This window comes from Neltuma alba, unplaced genomic scaffold, assembly GCF_004799145.2.
Source record: "Neltuma alba isolate B1F8T4 unplaced genomic scaffold, ASM479914v2 tig00011245_pilon, whole genome shotgun sequence".
Taxonomy (NCBI): Eukaryota; Viridiplantae; Streptophyta; class Magnoliopsida; order Fabales; family Fabaceae; genus Neltuma; species Neltuma alba.
In genome coordinates this window covers 235,755-258,481 of record NW_021635962.1, presented here as the reverse complement: position 1 = coordinate 258,481, position 22,727 = coordinate 235,755, and the positions used below count along the sequence as shown (strand labels likewise).

The 22,727-nt window shown below is 35.2% G+C and overlaps 2 protein-coding genes across 2 annotated transcripts; one reads left to right on the top strand and one right to left on the bottom strand.

Annotated features, from left to right (window-relative positions):
- Positions 1-711: 711 nt before the first annotated feature.
- Positions 712-6,999, top strand: LOC114762886 (putative axial regulator YABBY 2). Its single transcript, XM_028952483.1, has 6 exons — positions 712-962; positions 3,105-3,230; positions 3,440-3,560; positions 4,613-4,661; positions 4,805-4,880; positions 6,542-6,999. Exons 1-6 carry the CDS (start codon positions 891-893, stop codon positions 6,623-6,625), a joined length of 528 nt encoding a protein of 175 aa, XP_028808316.1. The 5' UTR covers positions 712-890; the 3' UTR covers positions 6,626-6,999.
- A 5,220-nt stretch (positions 7,000-12,219) lies between these two features.
- LOC114762894 (ubiquitin carboxyl-terminal hydrolase 8) lies at positions 12,220-22,585 on the bottom strand. Its single transcript, XM_028952492.1, is given in 15 exon segments — positions 12,220-12,495; positions 12,571-13,606; positions 13,977-14,250; positions 14,797-15,333; positions 16,662-16,810; positions 16,925-17,182; positions 18,119-18,289; positions 18,386-18,526; positions 18,615-18,950; positions 19,862-19,957; positions 20,063-20,122; positions 20,605-20,746; positions 21,738-21,900; positions 21,903-21,988; positions 22,406-22,585. Coding segments are annotated over 14 exon segments (2,613 nt in total). The 5' UTR covers positions 22,489-22,585; the 3' UTR covers positions 12,220-12,495; positions 12,571-13,489.
- Positions 22,586-22,727: the final 142 nt, after the last annotated feature.

The window sequence follows — 22,727 nt, the reverse complement described above, 5'->3', positions numbered from 1 at the left end:
CGCCCCCCCAACTGTCACGCAAAACATCAGACTCCAAGTTGGTCCCCAGTTAATTATCCTCGTTCTACTGATATACCCATATTTCAAAATCTACGTACTTAACTAGATTCATCAGTAAAAGTAACAAATCATTAACTGATAGGTAGTTAGAAAAATGATTAGATGCTGATTTAGATAAGTAGGATGGAATCTTAGGCTGACTGTGACAAGCAAAGAAATGAATGGCACAAATTCAAAGGATTATTGACTCGGATCCCTATAATAAGAAGAGAATCAAGTTATGTTCTGTGTCTTTTGAATTCTCTAATCCCTATAACATTCCAAGCATTAATATCTCGCCCCCCTCGTCCGCTACAGAGAGCTGCCAGTATGGTAAGAGAGATGGGTCACTCCCACCCACTCATTTTCTCAATCATAACGCATCATTCATCACCATCCACACCCCCTTGCTTCCCCCACTCTCTGCCTCTCTGTCTCTCACCCACACGCGCACAAATTACACTTTCACATTATTATTTCTCAGATATCCAATCCACACACAAGTTTTCAACTTTCCCATAATCCATCTTTTCTTCATCAATCTCAAGCCACTAGCCCCAACCCCACTTCACATCACTCCCGCTTCACATCACCCTTCACTAGTCCCATCCCATCCTCTTCCTTCAGATTTTTGTACTCATCTCTCTCTCTTTCTCTCTCGGGGAACTTCTTTAATTTCTTCTATCTTTTTCTCTGAACTGTTGATCTTTTGTTGTTTTTCTTCTTGATCCTGTTCGGCTTTTTCTTCTTTCAGTTGAGGAATTCTCACACTGTGATCTGCTTATAAATCTAGTTCTACTCTTAGAGAAGCCCAGAGATTATTCAGTCCCAAATAAAAAACAAGAGAAAAAATGTCAATGGAAATGATGGCAGCCGAACGTGTTTGTTATGTTCACTGCAACTTCTGCAACACCATTCTAGCGGTACAGCCTTCTCATCAATTATATTTTGTTCTCTCTCTCTCTCTCTCCCCCCCCTCACACACACACACACACCATTTTTGTGTTTTAATTCAATTGCATGTTCTTCTGATTAGCTTTTCATGATGCCGCTTCGTCCTTCATCAGTTCTATTACGGCATCCAGCTAAGATTTGTAAAGGAACGAGCTGTTCTGGGTAGCCATGAAAGACAAATTCTGTTCAATTATGAATGTACATGAGAGAATGATAATTGAACTATATGTCGAAATGCATACCTGTTACCCCGATTCGTAGAAAAGCCAAGTCTGTGTTCTTCTGGGTAACTTTCCCCATATAAGAGTTGGAATCCATTAATTAGAAGTGATTTTCTTTAATTTACTACTACCCATGTAATTCAGACCGAGAACTTTGAATCGTATCTTATCTTTAATGAGAAAGTGCAACTGGCTTTTGCTCCGCTAATCCCAACTACATACATACGGTGTAAGGTAAGAAATGCAAAATCAAAACCTAAAAACACTTTTCGATCTTTCACTAAAAGAAGCTACGAGTCACGTATGTCCTAAATTTTATAGACAGCACAAAGTATTATTCTGCGAGCCCTTATGACTAGGGCTACTAAAGGGATTAGGGTTCTTCCGTTTATTGTAAAGCTTTCCTCCCACTTTTCTTCTTTGCAGCAGGATGAACGAATATACAAATATATATATATATATAAAGTATAAAGAAAGTTTACTGCTGTTTAAGTTTTTCAACATCTTCTTTGTTTTTTTCTGTCCTTTGTGGTTACAAAGAATCCGTATAGGGAGTCCATGTGATGGCTCGCAGTATGGTTTTCTCTCTCCTCAAATGCCTTCCGTTTCAGTGATGAGAAGGAAGGTTGGTATTTCAGTTCGTCATGGTTTAGCAAGTAAAGCTTCTGTGTTTACGATCCTATACCCTTCTGCTTCCTTAAGGTACTCAAAGCCGTGTTTCTCTTTCTATCTACACAAAATCTCAGGAGTTAAGCTAGCCATTTTAAAAATTTTTACCGATCCCTCTCTCTCTTTATCATAACATCTCTGTGATATTACTCCTTTTGAGAAAGCACTCGCTGGGATCCCATCTTTATTTCCCTCTCTCCGTAGCAAAAAAGAGCAGTGAAATATTTAATCTACATCAATGATGATGCTTCCCTCTTGTTTTCTTTTTTCTTGGGTTCTCTCCATATGTACGTGTCTTAATTCGAATATAGGTGAGCGGGCTAATGGTATTCAGTTCTTGGCCTTTAATTATGGTTTCCGTTCGTGTCAAGTCCTTTTCACCCCTACTGTTTCTTTCTTTTATCATCTTGCCTTGCAGTGTCAGATAATTCAAAAAGTCATAGACTACGCATCGTGAGAGTGCTAACTTTTTAAAATTTCAAAGTTAGATAAGCTCTAGCCCTCTTAGTTATTACTCATGTCAGGTCCTGATGTTATTGCTGGCCGAGCGATGTATTGAAGTGCTCACTCTCTTAGCCCATAAAAGCAACATGACCTCTCAGAATCATGAAAAAGAAAGCTTCTTTATCATCATCTACTACTTCTTTCGTCGGTTTCTCTTCCGAACTTCGTTTCTTGTTTTTCCTTCTGTTTTCATCTTATCACTTTACTAGTTCTTGCAAGCCCCTTTCTTGGAAATGTGGAAGCTTCCCTGCAACTATATTTTCAAATTCGCTGATCTGTGGCTATAGTAATGATTCAGAAAATGATATATGGGGAATTTGAAGAAGGGTTTGTTAGAAATCCCAAAATTTGAGGTTACACGTGCATGATTTTATAGAGTTTTGAGCGCTTGTGTTGTTGTATGTGTAGATAGTATAATTCTTAGGTACACTCTGGATTGTCAAATAATAATGTAAGAAGCCAATGAATAAAAACTCATCAATAAACCGGATATAGAACCTGATGGGATGAGACACATCCACTTTAGTTGCTATATATTGGTTCCTTCCCACTGCTTAACTGTGTTAGTCTTACATCTCTATCGTCTGAGAAAATCTCGTGTCTGTGTCTTATAGAGAGAGAGAGAGAGAGAGAGAGAGAGAGAGAGAGAATCGTTGTGGTTTTCTAGTATTACTGCGAGTGATGATTTGTTTTGTATTCCAAAATGGGTATTGGCAGGTTAGTGTTCCATGCAACAGCTTACTGACCATAGTGACGGTTAGATGCGGGCATTGTGCCAATTTGCTCTCAGTTAACGTGGGTGCTTCACTTCAAGCGTTTCCTCCTCACCAGAGTCACCCTCAGGTTTTTCAGACTCTTTTGGGCTCCCTTTTTATGGCGTAATGGATAGCTGGATGTTACTTCTTTTTTCAGTGTTTCTGTGCAATCGATTTGCATTCCTTTTTATTGAAAAGAAGAGGGAAGAAGAACATCTATATATATAAGTTAGTTTGTGCTTGTGTGAGAGTGGTGTGTTTTCATTAACTTTTCTATTCTGTTGCTACAAGTCACAGAAACAGCATCTGACTTTTGAGGAACCAAGTAACAAAGATCCGGGATCATCCTCAAAATGCAGCAAGTTAGCCCCGTTTGAATCGGTAGAGCATGAGCAACTTAGGATTCCTCCCATTCGCCGTGAGTCACTCTCTTCTGTAATTTTTTCTCTTTTTAATTTTTTTGAAGTAGGCTGTGTTGTCTACCATGTCATCTATAGACCACAGTTCTAGCTGAATGAATTAACAACAAATTAACATAGACAATTGTTTACTACACAATGGAGCCCCTATTTAGTCTTGCTTAACAACCTTGTGTGATTATTTGTGGTCCATAACTGAGGCGGTGCTCACTAGGGCCATTCTCTATTTCCTTTGAAGTTTTGTTTTTTGTATCACGCGTTGCTTTTGCATCGAATGGTGCATAACCATACACCCAGGAGCTTCAAGGACAAAGACACTAATTAAGACCCATTTCACAAACTGGCATATGTTAATAAGCAACTGTGCAGAACAACCCAAGTTGAGCCCACTTGTCATTAAACTAGTTTTCACAAGAGTGGAGAATCAATGTCTGAGTATTATCCAATTTCTGTTTTGGTACAAAGGGTATCCAGATCTGTATATGGCTATGGCCCCCCCTAGATGGTGATCGTACATAAAAAAACAAATTGACCCATCTGTAATTGATTACTGTGCCCTAGAACGTATCTCATATATATGTAAAATCAATTTATACAGTTACAGATTCCACTTACCGTAAAAGCTTGCTGAGGTAAACTGAAAATGATAGATAATTGTACAACATATCATGAGTTTCTCTCAGTGGGACGGAATGTGAATTTTTTTTAAAAGTAAAATCGCGACAATTTGAGGAAAAATATATATAACAGCAAAAATAAAGAGAAGCGACTAATGGTAGGGCACATAAAGGACTCTCAGGTAAACAGATGAGACGTAAATGATCATGCCACGGCCAGTGCAGTGATCTATTTATGGGGCCTGCGCTTGTCAAAACATTAGTTCAAAATGAATCCCATTTGATGTAAAGGAAAAAAGTATCTATGCTGAGTTATTTAATGTGTACTATATATATCTATATATGTAGACATATATACTACTAACTTGGTATTTTGTGCTTCATTACCTTCTAAATTTCATGCTCTAGTTATGATCAATAATTCAATATTGCAGCTCCTGAGAAGAGACAACGTGTTCCTTCTGCTTATAATCGGTTCATTAAGTAAGTAATTATTTTTTAAAAAAATTTTTATTTGAGTTAACTTCACATATACTGCTATATCTTCATCTTGTATCTGATGCCAGTCGAAAGAGGGGGGAAAAAACAAAGGAACAAGTTGTAATTTTCTTATTATGGTTTTGCAGGGAGGAAATCCAAAGGATTAAGGCTAGTAATCCTGATATCAGCCACAGGGAGGCTTTTAGCACAGCAGCAAAAAATGTAAGTTTATTTTTATTTGTTAAGAACAAAATTGCATTTGTTTTAATTTTTAGCATATACATCTTCATGAGCATTCTCATATAGATGAACTAGATATAGGAATATAACAAAAAGGAAAACAACATCATTATTTGAGGTTGGCCAAAAACAGAAGTGTTAAATTAAATAAGTAGTATTAATTAAATCAAAGTCATCTTAAAACTCTGGACAAAAGACGCAGTAATAAAACCACCACCTCCAGGTTCATGTGTTTGTCATAATCCAAAGTCGTACATAGTAACAAATTTCAAATGTTAATTTTGTCTGTATTAATGGATCAAACATAAAAGTACTACGATATATTTCACCTTATGTATTCTCCAGTGGAGACAAATCATATATACTAAAAAGAATCCGCTGCTTCCAACAAGATTTGAATATAGGATCAAAGGGAGTGCCTGGCGCTCAACCTGAGATTAATGTATTAATTTATCGAGAACCGTAGCTAGACAAAGTCCTGTGTATATTATTAGCGAGTCTTCTTTCAATGAATACGTCATATATATGCGATGCTAAGTAAGTTTTTCCCTCATAGTTAAGGAGAGAAAGTGCCCGCATGTGTGTGTTGTATGTTGTTTCCTTGGTTCAAGAGAGGGATATTAAATCGTACTATCACAAGGGGCGGTAGGCCTCATCAGAAGATTCATATATTTACGTAATATAATTCCTTAACTGGTTCTAGGAAGTATTAATTAAGGGGGAAAAAACATAATATTTCTCATGTACAGTATATATTATGTAGGGTTTTGGTGCACTGTGCACAACAAAATAATATTCTTCACCTAAGTTAATAGAACAAGGGTCACAAGTTAGCCAAAGTTTCTTCACTTTTGTGTAGTATTACAGCAGAAAACGACCTCTACCATAAAAATATATACTTATTACACATATTGTTGACTGCTGCATATATAGTTATCATGAAACCTTACATCCCTGACATTGTTTAACGAGTCATTATATTGATGTATTATACTATTGTTTTATATCTCTATAGTACATATATATAAGCAGGCTCTAACTCTTTTCTGCGACTAAGGGCATCAATACGCTGCACGTAAGATTATATATGTGAAAACTTTATGTTGTGTTTTCTCCACCTGCATGTGCATCACCTTATAATTAATAGTCTCTCAGGCATTCTTCGCTAGCTGCATACATCGGGTCTGTGCCCTTATCATTGATGGTGATAGTCCCCAATCTCCCATGTTCATATATGCAGAGAATATTTAAATTTTACACATAAATGCATCTTTTTTAGAATCTTCCAGTTTAGTGACGTCCCATCATATACTTTGCTTAGCAAGCTAGCATACCAGTAAGAAAGGAAAAAGGAAAAGGAAGACACGGGAAGTACTATATATATATATAGTTCCTTTACTGTATAACGTCCTCTTCACCATGATAATAAGTTGGTGCACCCATTATACAAAACAAACCCACACACACACATTTCAAGATTCACTTGTCAATTTAAAGTGAGATATATACATTTATTTTCAACTGGTGCTGTGTGAATAATCAGTTCATTATAACAAATAACTTTAATCCTATGTTTCTTACATATGCTGGTTGATTGTCTGGATTTTATTACCCCGTAATATGTGTGTCGTTTCTGGGTGCAGTGGGCACATTTCCCTCACATTCACTTTGGACTAAAGGTGGATGGAAACAAGCAAAGCCAAATTGGACCAGGGGGAGGGAACTGAAAAGTCTAATGGATTGTGCTGAGATATAAATAGAAGGCTGAGTCTCTGCCAGTTTCCTCTATGATTGACCTAAATCGTGTCAAAGAAAAAAGTGAGGTTGATCAAATGTCTCACCCATACACAACTGGATATGGGGGAGAGACACTTCTGAAAACCTGAGCCTCACATGTTAACTATAATAATTATAACAGTATATTAGCTAGTTAATCATGTATTGCCCTTTTTCTATTAGTTGTTATTGTGAAATGAATATGATTGCCGTTTCTATGATTGCATTTATCATAACTGTTGAAGCAGTTAAGTAAACAATACGTTGGTTCTGATGATGAGCCATTTCGGTCATAATTTAAGAAGCTTTCAAAGTATTCTTATCATTGCTGGCAGCTGTTTTTAATTTTTCTTTCCTGTTCTCTTTATTCTTTCCATAATAATTGCAAAAAATAAGGGATGGGGGGTAACGTATCAGTCCCACTCTCCATATATAGATAGGACCACATGAATAGTGCTTTTCATTGCTGGTATAGTCACCATTTGAGTCTTTCACGGTGCTTCAACCTGCAGAGGGACAGTGATTTTTAACCCCTCCATATTGCACGAGAGATGTTTCTACTTTTTATCTCTGCTACTCTTCCACCTTGCCTTGGTCTCTTGTGCTCTGGCCTGGGTTTATCTGGACAGTGGTTCTACAATCCCAGAATATAAATATATATATATATATATTGTAGACAGAAGGAAAAGGAGAAAATAAATAATGGTACGAGCTGGCCTGCGATGTGTGTGTGGGAGACTTTTTTTTTTTGGCTGGTTTTCTTTTGTTCTATAATTGATTTTTTCTATTTTTCTTGCTGGACCGCTTTGTTCAGTTATACAGTACAGCCACCTATTAAAGGAACAACATGTAATGCAGGTTTTGCATGCATGTCTAGACCTGACACAGTTACAGTTTCTTTTATTCTTCCAAGAAAATTATTGCGAGAAGAATGAGATAAAAGTTGAGAAAACCCTAATTTTCCTAATCAAGACTTGTTAAAGTCAAAAAACCAGGTCACAGTTCGATAAAAGCAAAGCAGCTACGCAGCAAGGGAAAGAAACAAAGAAAGGCGAAAAAAGTGCAACGAAACATATCGCAGTGTATGTATTTCCTTTAACTAGCCAGTGCTGCGGTATCTGTGTCATTTAATTTACTGTTACCTGCATCGTGTCATTAGTGAAAGACAGATCATTTCCGTCACATGAAAAGATTCCAGAAACAATTATAGCAACAGGAACAACCACAGAAAGACCCATTTATAACAGGGCGTTAATTTTATGCCAGTTAAACCATCTATATCTGAATAATGGAATAGTTCCACTTAACTGGTTGGAAATAATTGGGTAGTGTTATTATTCCCAATATTCCTCTCTGTGTTACAAGCTCATTGGATGACGCCTGAGTGTCTATTCTCTTGCCCTGGCATGTATTATATTCTAGATATAAAACCTAGTTGAAAAATTTATGTTAGTTATCAATATAGGCCTCTAATCAATTTTATCTCTTACATATTTATCATTTTTTAAAAACTAATCTAATGTTTCATAAAAGTATTTCAATAAGATCATGTCACATTTATGAGAATTAAATAATTTATTTAACTTTTTTAGTTTTTATAAATTAGTTAAATAGTTTTTACATCAAGAATAAAAAGAGCAGTTATTTAATTTAGTGTTATCGGAGTAAGATGAGGTCATATATATTTTGAAGAGTTATTTATGAAATATTTGAGTGGAAATTAAATTATAATTTTTAAAGTAATTTTATGATATATAAAATCAATATATAAGAGAAGTTTTTATTTTAATTTCCGTAAAAACACTTTTTTCAGTCCTCCAAACACCTCCATAGCTTGTTAGTTCACAGAATGCAATTAATGATGAAGCTATTGCAGAAATTGATTGCTCAATAAATATATTAATGTCCTCCTCATATTAAATAAGGTCAGAAAAAGAGACAATTGACAGACACCCATCAATCTAGTATTCATCCCATAATAATGGGTTGACAAATTACGGCCTCGATGGCATTATTATGTTGTCGTCATCAGCAGAATGCTAATGCATACTTAATTTGATAATCCACCCGCACAGCTTAAATCATATGTTCACATTAACATTAATGAATCAAAAAAGATATTTTCTAAATCATAAAATTTAAAGTGTATTAGGAACAGTGAACTACTATTACAACATGCTGCTACAGCAATGCTGACATGACGTGTAATGGTTGACACAGTGGTTCCGCCTATTATGGTCAAAACTCAATGATCTGCCTTTGATTCAGACAAGCGTACCCCAAAAAATGATAATATAATAAAATTTATGCCAGGTTTATTTTGTATCTTAATTTTATGAAAACACAACATTAAAAAATATTAGCATATACATTAAATTTTTAAAAATAAATTTGAATGATAAAAAATACTCCTCCGGTCCTTAATATAAGACTTATTTAACTAATTTGATTAGATTAAGAAAGTTAGGTAAGTTGGTTAATTCTAATAAAAGTGACACATTTTTCCTAAAACACCATAATCATCTTTCTTAATACTCCTCTCCCTCTTCTACTTGATTATGGTTGAGGGAGTATCTATAGGGTAATTTAGAAAAAATTTATAAATATGAGAAATGGGTCTTATATTTGGGACCAAAACTAACTCAAGAATTAGGTCCTATATTAAGGATCAGAGGAGTATCATTTTAGCTTAATGATAAGCTCATCTGAAACTAATAATATTAGATTACCAAAAATATACTTTGTGAAAAATAAAACATCATAAGCTTGTGTAGAAGTAGAGAATCCAAGATACTATTTTGCCTATATTATAATAAGCACGTTTTTTAATTGGGAAATACACAGTCCCATCAGAAATAGTGGTGGCATGCGTGAGCTCCCACCCAGCGAATTGAAGATTGTTCCAATAGCTAGGATACATATACCCTATTTATATGAAAAAAGTCAACAAAATATTTTTAAAATTTCAAAATCTTAAATGAAAAATAATTATAAAACTGTGTTGTTATTTATTTTTTAAATATTATCAATTGTGTAGTAAATAAAACTGAATTGAAAATTTGAAATTTAAAGATATTCTTTTAAGATTCTCCTTATTTATATATAATATTAGCCTTTTTAACAAATGATATTATTTATTAAATATTTCTATGGTGTGATCCCTGCAATATTTAAAACTTATAACAGCTAGTTATACTATACAAAAATCATATTCAATTATTGTTCACCCTCAATATTGCTTTGATTTTTTTTATTTTCCTCCCCATGCACTATACACGATGAAACATGATAGTGATTAATTAATTTATTTTACAAGATAGATGTATTTTTATATATTATATAAGATGTAATATATTTTGAATAGTAAAAATGAATTGACTTGAATTAGGAAGAATTACAATAAAATTTCACATAAAAAAGTAAGTATTAATAAATTTTAATGACAAGCGAGTATATTTTTTATTATTTTGAAATTTATTATTACAGTCTGCTCCATTATTATTAAGTCTTTTTAAGTAATTAAATTTTTTAGACTTGGCAGGAATTCCCCCTTCGAATTGCAAGGATTAAGGAAAAAATAAACATATTATAGTAGACGGGGCTTCTTGTTCGATGGCATGAGAAGAAGTTAAAAACTCAAAAGTGCAGAATCTGAAACGTCAAATCAAAGAGAGTCGATATGTTAATGGGGATCCATGAGTGGCACTGCTCACCAAGTGGGTCTTGTCTGAACCCCATATATCTATATATCTATATATATATATTTATAGAGAGAGAGAGATGAGTGTGAGGCTGTGAGTTGGCTTCGTCTTTTTTTTGAATGGAAAGTTGGCTTCGTTAGTGTTTGGATAAAAATCAAACCATGGTTTCAGAAGTGCTTTTACGGATTACGAAGTAAATATGTGGAGAAGGTTATCTCATTTTGCGAAAAAGTGCTTCTGAAACCACGGTTTTAGAGTACCCAAACAGAGCCTTCGTCTTTTCTTTAGTTACAGAAAACATCAAAACGATAAATGAATGGTGTCTCTGAAGCCCTTGACACTGTCCCCTTTCTTTCTCATATCGTAACACCGTCCGCTATTAATTATATATGCCTTGGTTGTTCAGTAAATCAATTTCTCATATACACACACACACATTGAATACATGTAAACTCTTAATCTTTTAATTTATACATTATACGAGTTAGTCTTTAAAAATAGAGTAAATATATAATTTAGGCAATAAAATCAACAACAACCAAAAAAAAAAAAAACCAGATCGAGTTCATCTGAAGTTGTTTATTTTCGCATATGAATATGAATATACATTAGCTGTCAGGCTGGTTAAAAAAAAAAATACTCCTCCGGTTTGAAGACCCATTTTATAGTATAATTTTATATTAAAAAATAAGTTTTTTTATTTAAAAACGGAGTACTGTTTAACTATAAAAATTGATTTGTTGGGTAATTGAATCACTCAAGATAATTAGATTGTGGGAAAAAAAGAAGATAAAAGAATCTTTTCTGTTAAACAGACAAAGATTTGAGAATAACAAGAGCTGACAAACAGTCATGCAATGGAAGAAGCTCCCTCTCTGATCCTTGGAGTGTCAGTTCGATGGCGCGCGGAACACAATGGGTTCGTTGGCGTGGGGAAACAAAGGGTTAAACTCTATGTGATTGCTAAACACTAAACAACAACTTCATCGAACACCTTTAACTGCCATCTTAAGCATATCATGTCTGGGGATGACTAAAATGAGATTAATTTTACAATACGTTTATTTCCATATTTACTGGGGTGTACTAAGAGCTCAGAGCTCCATCAGAATTATCGAACATTATGACCAGCTTTCTTCAAAATCACGTTCAAATCCGTAAAGAAAAGTAAATGCCTCAGGGTACGATTAATTAATACACCTGGTTGTAAGATTACCTTTTTCTCTGACTCCTGTGCGCGTGTGTTAATTTTTCATTGTATTTTCTTTTTAATATCTTGCCGAGTAAATTTGGAAATATTTTTTTTCAAAAATAATACTCCTTCTATCCTTAATATAGAATCTGACTTTTAAGTTAATTTTACTTTTAAATATAAGACATATTTTTTATATTTATCAATTTTTTTTAAATTATCTTTATAAATATTCTCTCAATCACAATCAAAAAGGAGAAAGAAGATATTAAAAAAGATGATTATAATATTTTAAGAAAAATATCATATTTTTTATAATTAACTAACTTATCTAATTTTTTTAATATAATAAAATTAGTTAAATAGATTTTATATTAAGAACCGGAAGAGTATGAAAATATTAGGCGCAACTAAAATGGACCCAGAGATATGAAAGATGCGTTGTCATCTTGATGATAATAACCGGGCTCCATCTCTGTTTTCAACGTTAGGGCTGTGGGGCAAAATCAGTTGAGTCATCTTTTAGTGGAATGTAATGCGAAATATCCATTAGTTTCTTGACACTATCATTTTTTTATTTATTGGTCTTTGGAGCTCCGATGGGCAATTCGGCGGGTATCCACGTAGGAACCACAGAATTCTGAGGATAATGTGAAAGAGGGTCGAAAGAGAGTGGTCCTAGAGTTGATTGAGACTGGGCTCAGGTACCATTGTACTACAATAATCACAGACATGGGTCAGCCACCACTTAACACCAATTTGGAAACCATGGTGAGGTGGTCCATTCTGCTGAGTGCTAACAAAATGCCAGAGATCATACAGTATACTTCATAGATCCACTGCTGCTGTATAAACAGAGAGGTGTGCAATTCTGTTACTTCTCCCCCTCGCTTGTTCTTTTCTTTTCTTTTCCCCCCATCTTTAGATTCTAATGAAAAATAAAGAATTGTCAAGAAATATTCTCTCAGCACTTACATTGAATTCAAGTTTCGAATTCACTCACCTTGGTCTCCATCAATTCCATGGCTTTGCCGCTGATCTTTCTGCCATGGCAGACTTTACTTGAACTACCACCAACTCTATTTATAGTAGGACCCTGTCACTTCGGTTAATTATCCGTCCCCAAGTGGCAACAGAAAAACATGTCAAGTACATCAGCTTCTCCCTTTTAGAAAACTCATTAAATATGCGTTTCTTCCTTGAATAAAGTATTCAATTATGGGGAAACAAGAGCCTGTGAAATTTTCCAGGAGATACAGAAGCTAGTTTTCACAATTTTTTCTCCCTTATATTTCTTCTGCCGCTATGGCAAATATGAATTTTTCTGCCCGCTACTTGATGCTGGGGACTGTAAAGTGGGACATTGAAGACCAAAAGAAAGAATTTTCTCGTTATGAGTGAAAAGACTATCGTGTTTGAGGGTTTCCACTATAAATGGATAGGCAGAATATCCTACAAACAATGAGCTCTTACTTGAAAGAGTAATACAATGATTGCTCAGGATGTTGGCCAAGTCCCGTGGTGATGACAACTGGTAAATTTTGATGAACACAAATCATAAACTACAATAACAGAATTCAAAATCTTGGTTCACAGGCTTCTGGAAAAAAAAAATTGCTATTTAAGAAAAACTAAATCGTAGAAGTTAGTACACCTCTCTTCGAGCCTGTGGGCAAGTTGCACGCTCACCTCTCAATTGTGACTATGTTACACTCTTCCTCAGAACCCCACTAAGTTTTACAGTATCCCCTTCAATTCTTCCCAGCCGTAAACTCAACTAGTCTAAAACTTCAAAAAAAATATGCAAGACAAAAGAATGCTAACTTGTCAGGTATACTTGTAAGACTAAGTTGGCAATAATGTTAATCAATAGCATCTAGCTTCAATAGGCTGTTCAAATCAATCGCTACTCTACCATTATGTTATGCGTCTAAAACTCTTCTGTAGAAAAGAACATAAGCAGCTGAAGACTTTATCTTCTCTTGGCTGATGGGGTAAACATGGCTATCATCAAAGTCATACCATCGATCTCCACCATGCTACATGAAATGCAAGATCAGAGAAGTGTGAAAATTACTGTTGTATATAGTTTAATTTATAACAATCTGCATAAAAAAAAATTCCTTCCACAGTTTGAAAATGATAATAGCAACGCCAACCAAATATAGTGAAATTCCCAGATGGCATATAAGTCACTATCTCAAGAAGTCAATTTGTCCCCTACTATCAGAAATATTGCCAACAGTTTAAAAGTATTTACACTAAACATATTCAGGATGACCCTCACGGAGGTAATCCTCTGGATTTTCTAGTTCTTGATTATTATAATTTGCAGGCTTCACGTTGATCTATTAGTAAAAATTTTATCTGCTTAAAAAGAATTGCTGGAAAAGAATAACAAGAACTTACATGAACAAATGCTGTATAATGACCACCTCCCATGCTTCCATAATGGTTACTGATTGCATAAAGCATGTAACGGTTAGAAGTCTTGTCATGCCCATGACCAATATAAGCTGACAAATCAAGATCATTGATGGGGAAGTCAACATATGTATCCAGCTTGTTCTTCATAAAGCGACTATACTGAAACCTTTTAAGATGAATAACCAAGATCTCAGGAAGTCTCCACAGATCTAACTTCTTGCTAGCTTGACGATGCACTTTGCAGCCAGGGCAGAACCTAACAATGCAGAAAACCAAACCTTATTAGACTGCTTCACAATAGTTATTATGCTCTAGGCAGAATAAATTTTGATAATCATTCAAATTGGAAGACTTGGAGGTTATCTTATAAAAGGGTCTGTCCTGGGCGTATGGGAAGTTCAGATACCGAAGAAACAACAGTTGACCAGACGTGGTTGAATAAAACATTACCCATATTTATGGCTGAAAAATGCTGTTTCATAAGATACTATTGCAGCATAGAACTAAAATAAACTTTTATTAACTACAATTGCTGGGAAAAAAGATTAATTTATGATTTGTCGCATATAAAATTCCACAACAAGTAGCTGCTGCCCATCAGTTTTTATAGAGTACTAAAAAGTAATCAGAACATCATGGAACAGAAGTAATGTAAATTTTGGATTTCATACATGTATCCAATCATCTCTTCAGAAAAAGCTAATCTTTGTTCTCATTAAAAAAAAAAAAAAGAAGTTAATTTTTGCTTTTTCCAGACACAACGGAGTAACAACAATCAGCTCAAGGTTTAAGGTTCACTAACCACATATCTTCCGGTCCAAGTGGTTCCTCTTGCAAGAATGCTTCAAGGCATTTGTACAAAGAAACTGACTCTTGAGGCCTCTTTGCTAAAAAGCCAGGCTTGAAAACCTCAGGCAATGAACTAAGACGTCGTGTGTCATATTGTTGAATCTGTTTATCTGACCAACACACAATCACAGTCAACTGCCTTAAATCCTCTTTCATTGGGAATGGTTCATCCATTAAAATCTTGGAGCCTTTAATAACCCCCTTTTCATCTGTAAGGTAAAACTCCAGTCCTCCATCAGAAGGAGAATCTGAATCATTTTCACTTGGACCTAAACTAGGAGTTATGACGCCCTCTATTCCAGCAGCCTCTTCCGTTTTCTTGGAGGCCTCAGAGGCTCTTAAGGCATCATCAGTTGATAATAGAAATGAATCGAGCAGCCTTAGATACAAATTGGAGAGATCAGATCCACTCGTAACATTGCAAAACCTAGCAACAAGAGGAATTCCAAATGCCTTCCAATTTGAAGCCAATTTCCCATGGATATACTGCCTGACAATATTGACAAACAGTGAATTTATATTAATCCAAGGAAATGACAGGCGAAACAAGCCTTAAAGCATGCATGTTTATGTTAACTGTGTTTCTTTAAAGGCTTGTGAGATTTCGGTGGTGACTAATGAACGCCATACATCATTACTGTGCTTTGCAATATAGTCAAAGGCACAGTAAAACGTAAAATAGAAGAAATAAGAAAGTAAAGTTCTTCGCAATCAGTTAATACAAGGTAACAAGAGAAAAGTCTTGGTCATCCGTTTCAGGCATTGTCCTTGCCTCCTTGGCTTAAGTTGAAGGAGGTAAAGGTCAAAGGACCAAAGGAAAATAAAATCTCCTCTAACATTGGCCGTGTTCAAGAATAAAATCACATGTTCTATTGATTATAGGATGGCAAAGTTTGAACTACTTCAGCCTGCAAATGACTGCATACCCTTTAATTCTTCTTAAATGCCTCGTGTTTAAGCCAACAAATTTGCTACCAATTTAGGACCACAATAGCTCATGAAAATTCAAGGAAATTAGATAACATTTTTATAATTGAGAAGACATATAAAATAAAAAGCTGAAGGTCTTGACACCATTCGAATCCTATAAAATCACCAGTTCAATAAACAAATTTCCATGAATTGATACGTTAAATGACAGGTTATAGAGATGGAACAATGATTAGACAACCAGAGTATAAAGAAAATACACATCAGGGCCTAAATAAACATTATAAACGAATCCTTGCTAAAACAACAAGAACTTTACTGACATGCTCATTTATTCACATTAACCATCAATGTGGAATGAAATAACAAATTAGAAACTATGGTTACATTAACTCAGGACTATAACAATAAGGTGTGTTATCATAGAATTTGTATTGGGTGTGATTGGTTGGCTTTTGCAAGAAACTTAATTGCATCGAAATAATGATCATTAGGATCAATCGCCTTAATGCCAAAGCTTGTTGTTCAGTAGACATAATAAAAAGCAATCAGGTTGACAACCGTATTGGCAATGTGTCTTAATCAAATAATTCAACTGTCTCTGTGATCCAAACCAATGGCTCATCATTTTATGGAATGCTGCATTTATACATGCTTCCAATTGCTGCTTTTGAAAGGAAGGCTTATCTGATGTTTCAGAAGATTGATGAGCTATTCCGATTATTTTAAACCGCCAATGATTAAAGAGAGTTTGATATATTTCACCAAAAAAAAAAAAAAGAGTTTGGTATAGACCAGCTCAAGAGAAATAATATCCTAGTAGTCTAATTCTATCAGACAAGAAAAGCAACTTAAAGATCACCAATATTAATAGAAAAATCAACTCACTCATCCAACCGCTGATTTACAAAGATAACCAAAGGGTCATCCCTGACATCCTTTTTATATTGGTAAGCAACAAGTCGGTCCTCATCTCTGATTAATGATAACAAATCAGCTGGTTCTTCAAGAAAACGTATGATGCGGTTGTTGTATACCTGTAACAATGCCATAATTTCAGATGCATTTGAACAGCATTGGCCTATACTCTATATCCATAAAGGAAACTCAAAAAAGAAAACGGAAAAGAATTCAAAGCTGAAACAATGTACCTCAGCTACTACTATGGTCTCATCAGGCCCCAAAGAACAAGCAATGCTTAAAGCTCTGATCAGATCTTCAAATCTCCCATTTTTGGGGACAGAAACGGTATATGTTGATAATTGAGTAACTCCTTCAGTGCTCATAACAGTTAAAGTCATAGTCCGCATAGTTGTTGAGGGTAGAGGTAATGATAAGTACATGAACGGATCAAAAGTGACAGAGACCTTTCTACATGCAGGACAAACTAATGTTGATTTATATTGGCCCTGAACAAGATGATGCATGTGATCAGGTAAAATGGTAAACAAAGCAGCCACTAGGAAGAATGGAGCAAATATAGACTAGTTCTCCTGAACATGAAAGAAGATAACAAATTTCAGATTGGGCAATATTTACTAAGTTTTTAATCTTTTTATGGGCATGCTAGGTTGGAGGGAGAGAGATGAATGGGGCGAGGGCGGATTATAATGCAATATCCGTCTCTGTTATTACTACTCAACAGTATATTATTTTTTATTATCTTTTTTAAAGCAGGGGCAGGAGTGTCATTTTCTCTCCATTTCACTCACCTTCTTCATTCCATTATACCTTCTCACCATCTTGGACCAAATGTCATCTTACTTTCTGACCCCTTTCAATTATGAAAACCAAGGGAAAGCGAAGTATAAAGTGCTGCAGTGGAACCGTGAAGGAAAACCATTCTTTAGATGATTTAAAAATCTGTGACAGGTTTTGTTATTATTAACTACTTTTACTTTTTTGATGGAAATAGAAGTTGGAGATAGCAGCATCAAAGATTTGAACTTGGGACCTAACAGGTGAGAGCAATGTGCTCTGACCACCGTACCCCAAGTTCAATGACAACTACTTTTACAATTACCAAGAATTTTGATCTCTATAAGGACGTTCTTATGCAAGTTAACGTACATTTTCCAGAGTAAACAACCTTTACATCATATAACTGAAATAAACGAAAAATATGGTAGTGAATAACGATCCTATAATGTCTTGTGGGAGCCAGAATTTAACATGACAGGAATAAAGACATCATAATTACTTATAGCCGATTGGTGACACCAGAGTTAAAATATTTTAAGTAATTTCCTACGTTAGACTTAAAACATATCTCAGCAAAATAAATGATGTGGTATAAAAAAATAAAATAAAATAATGCAATTGCATAGAATGAGATGGGAACATACTTGGCACACGTCAACAATGATAGAATCATTGCGCGCCAAATGATTGTGCCAATATTCATCAGCTATCTCTTCATCTGGTCTATCATCTCCATCCTTGGCTTCTACATAAGGCTTGCATTTAACACGATTCAGATCTTCATGGAGTCCATCCAATAAAAAGGCCAAAAGCTCCTGTAGGACATAAGATCATGACAATGGAAGGCTACATAAGACAAACCCAAAAGTTAAAACCAAGAAAGAATGAAAGAAAGAATAAGACACACTGACCTGGGAATCATGTTGATTAAATCCACTAAACTGAGGTGCAAATCGAGCAAGCTTTGATTTGAACATTCTTGGTGCCACTGGACTTGCTCCAGGAGCCCATAACTTCCTTATCAAATCTCCAAAAGCCAAAGCTATCTCACCCTGGCAAAGACAAATGAATAACAAAGGTAAATGCAAAAGCCATGCTAAAAAATATCAATATAAAATCATTGGAAGGCAATATACATACATCCATTCCCAATGGGTTATCATGGTTTATTTCTCTACCATAATCTCCAAGAAAATAATCAACAATCTTTGGTGTGTGTGCCAAGCACTGCAGTGCACTATTCATGAAGCAGGTATTTCCTAGGTTTTGTAATCCAGTTAATCCCAAGGAACCAGCTTCACTAGGGCTTGAAGAGAAGGTCCAAGAATTGGCATGAGTGTGATTAGAATTCATACTGCTGGCACTTCCATTCATCTTCAGTGAAGTACCACCAGAAAAACTGGCCATATCATCTTTTCTTCCTTCCCTTCGTTTCATTGAATCTGACAACCCATAAACTTGCAACTCCAGCAAAATCTGTATATCATTTAGAGCCACACATCAGTAAGGAACACAAGGTGTCCAATCATAGTCTATGATTCAAAGTCAAGCCATTTTCATAATTCATAGTCCTTGTATTTTCCCTAGCTAAGTTGCAAAAGAGTAGTGATACTGGCAATTAGCAAAGGTAAGATGGAAATTAACATTTGAAGCATGCAAAACACACAAGTAATTGACTTCATGAAACTGTTGTTCCCTTCCTTTCACATTCAATATAAGTTGATAAATCATAAACCTGCAGTTCTACAAATCTAACTCAGGACACATTGACATAGAATCAGCAACCAAAAAATTAAAAACTACAATTACTAACAAAAAACCAGTGAGAAGGGTTTCCCCCCTGCTTTTTAGGGACAGCCTTATGATACTACCCAGGTACTTAACAAAACTCATGGTAAGTAGTTGCCTGAACAGATATCTAACCATATATGAATCAAACCAATGGCTTTGAACTCAAACAGAGATGTCCTCCACATCAAGTGAATGAGGTTGACAGAGCTGTCATTAACCAAAACAATAAATGCAAGTATCACATGTTATTATGACAATACTAATATGCCACAAATAAATGCATTCATAAAGTTCCTCCAGAACTCTCAGTTGTATGTCATGAACTATAAAACAAATCCTAAAGGAGGATCAAATGTAGGAAAAACCTAAAAGTGCATAAGAACTTGTGATTTTAAACCTTCATGGCCTTCTTGTCCAGAAATTTCAACAAACAATCTCCAACAGTCAAAATATCCAAAAATATTGATGCTTTATTTAATAGCTTGCTAAATTACCAAAGGGATGTTCAACAGACTAGCACTTCAGAAATATGATAATTAAGGGAGGAAAAAAAAACACACAAACAGAATATTGCTCTTGAAAACATTGCTACCTACCTCCTGATCAGACTGTCTTTGACAGTCCTTTGGGACCTTACTATTGTCATTCAAAAGAAAAAAGGTTGTCTGACCTGAAAAGTCCCAAATGCGTAGCTGCAATTACAGGTTAAAATGTTATCCCTCTCTTGCAACAATATATGAATTGTTGTACAAAGATTTTCTTCATTAAGTAAAATTGTAGACAGAATATTTCATTACCATCTCTGAATCCATACAGAATATCTTACAGGATCTTTTGAAGAGCTCAACTGTATTGTCCTAGAAAGAATAAAAAATGGAAGAACGTCTCACAATTCAATGAAATTAAAAAGCAAAAAGAACACTTTAACAATGGCATCCATGATTCACCAATAATAAGTGAACATAAAAATAACTCGAACATGAACAAACTGTCCAAAAATGATAACATTTCAGTTTTGTTCACTATTTCCTCAAAACTGAAAACCATAAATCCACCAAAACATCCTGATGCACTGAATAAGGTAACACGACTAATTTTATAGACAGTAAATGTTCCAGTAGAGATATCATCATTTCAAACCACATTTTAATGGATTACAAAATCCAAGTTTATGCCATAGGTTCATCACATGTATCAGTCTCCTCCAACATTTCATGAAAAACTCTACTGACAGAATTAGACCACAGATAAAGGAGGTTGATCAATCCAAAAGCATTTCCACTAACTACAGCACCTCTTAGATAAGAACAACGGCAGAGAGGGAGGGAAGGAGATTTACCTTTTTGCTTATTCTTACTCCCAATGAGTTTGTTTCCCTCTGGACAGAAAGCCTGAGCTGTAATGGATAGACCTCTGCAATGTCATCTTCTGTAGCTGAAAAGGCTTTACCGTCTTTCATTGTATTTTTTGAATCACTATGCCTAATGAAATTTCAAAGCAAGTGGTAGGGAATGTGTTAACGAACTTAGTACTCTAAATACCAGAAAACTTTTCATCAGTTTCATAAAGGGACATGAACCACTTCTAATGTCAAATCGACCAAAAAAATTAATAATGTTTTGATAAAAGAACACAAAAGAAACCAGCATTAACCCATTTATTTATACAGCTATACCATTCGCTACTAGATATTCTAATAATAAGCATGGAATATAGACACTTCAAGACATATAACCAATTGTTGCAGTCAGAAACCATGCATGTCATTTTCTTCCAACTTACAAATTCTTAATAATGATAGCAAGCAACAACATTTCTGACCTGATTCATTGAATAACTGAAAAACTATTTGTTCAAAAAATCATGATCCTGTCAATAGATACAAAGGTCTCCCTCTCATGTTTGGAAGAACAATAGAAATGCATCATGTCACAGCAAAGAAGGAACTACTGAAACAGCTATAAAAAGGGGATGAAAGTTATATGAAATTGTCAGCTAAAAACCTCAATCAGATCAATATACATGACATTTTCTGACTTATATGGATGTGGCTTCAAATCAGATGGCAAATAACTGAAGATTCCAATTTGATCTTAAATTTAATGGAATCATAATGAACGATGACTTTGCCTAGTAATTCAGTGAGAGTGATACAAAGGACGTTCATCAGTTATACACAGAATGAGAGAACGGTTAAGATGGCATAAGCACAATGCAGCAACATAAACCATAATTTTGAAAACCTACGAGAACTTCGCACAGCAGATGCAGCTATCTAAATTGCCCAAAGTTAATGGAAATCAAACTAAAGGTTCAGTCAAATACTTGCACCAGTTTACTTTCTACCTAAAATCTCACACAGCTTTAATACAACCATCTCTCTACACACATGTGCAATCTTCAAAACAGCCAGATATAGATAGATAGATAGATATAGAGAGAGACGGGGGGAAGTAAGTTTAAACCACTCACCACTTCAGTGCCTGCAACCACATATCCCCAGGCACCAAAGCAAAGTCCCGTCCGGACACTCCTGCTTCACCATCTTCACGATTCTGGGCTGAATCATCCTCTCTCCTAAGATTGAATACGAGATCCGAGTTGAAAATGTTATTGATTATCTTCATAGGACCGCATAGGATGAACATGGAAAAGCAGTATACAAGATCCCTCTCTTCCCATCCGAATCTCCGGCAATTGAATCCTGTGCATCCTTCCACCACCTGAAACACGCAAGTGAGCGCTAACACCCAAACCCACTCTGTTGATACATTCAATGACTATCTGCCAATGCAGATAACGCCAGATCGTATAGAAGTAAAAAGTAAAGCAGAAAACCGATACAGTGGCTGATAGCGAATAGTGAAAAAGATACAAAGCTGATCCATAGAGGCAAGCAATTAAGCCGCAGCTTGATTGCTCTTGATTGTTTTCGTTTGGCAGTTAATCATCCAATTAGAATAGCCATTCTCAAACTTGCTTTTACTTATTGGGATTTATGTGCAATTTATTGAAAAGCAAACGAACCCCAATGATGAAACTAAAATAAGAAAGTTAAAATTTAGTTCAGATTCGAAGAAGTTGGTGAGGAAAGTACAGAACTGAAGTGACAAAGGAGTGAATCTGGAGAGCAAAGAGACCTGTAAGGAACCAAGTAGACTCGTTGGTCGTTGTCTTCAGGGCGTTGAGTGTTATCGGAGATATCTTCGGAGGTACTGTCCATCGCAAAGAGAAGGGGGGATTTAGGAATTGCTTGGGAAAATGCAGATCATTTCAAGAAAGAAGGAGAGAGAAAGCAGGGAATGGCCGATTTGCAGGGAAACAAGTGGAGCTTGTCTGTGAAGAGGATACACGGAGGGAAAAATATATCGATAAGTAAAACTGCGTTATTTATAGGTGGACAAATTGAAAATTTTCTCGGTCAAAAAAAAAATTAAAAATATAAAACTCCAATCTGTTTTG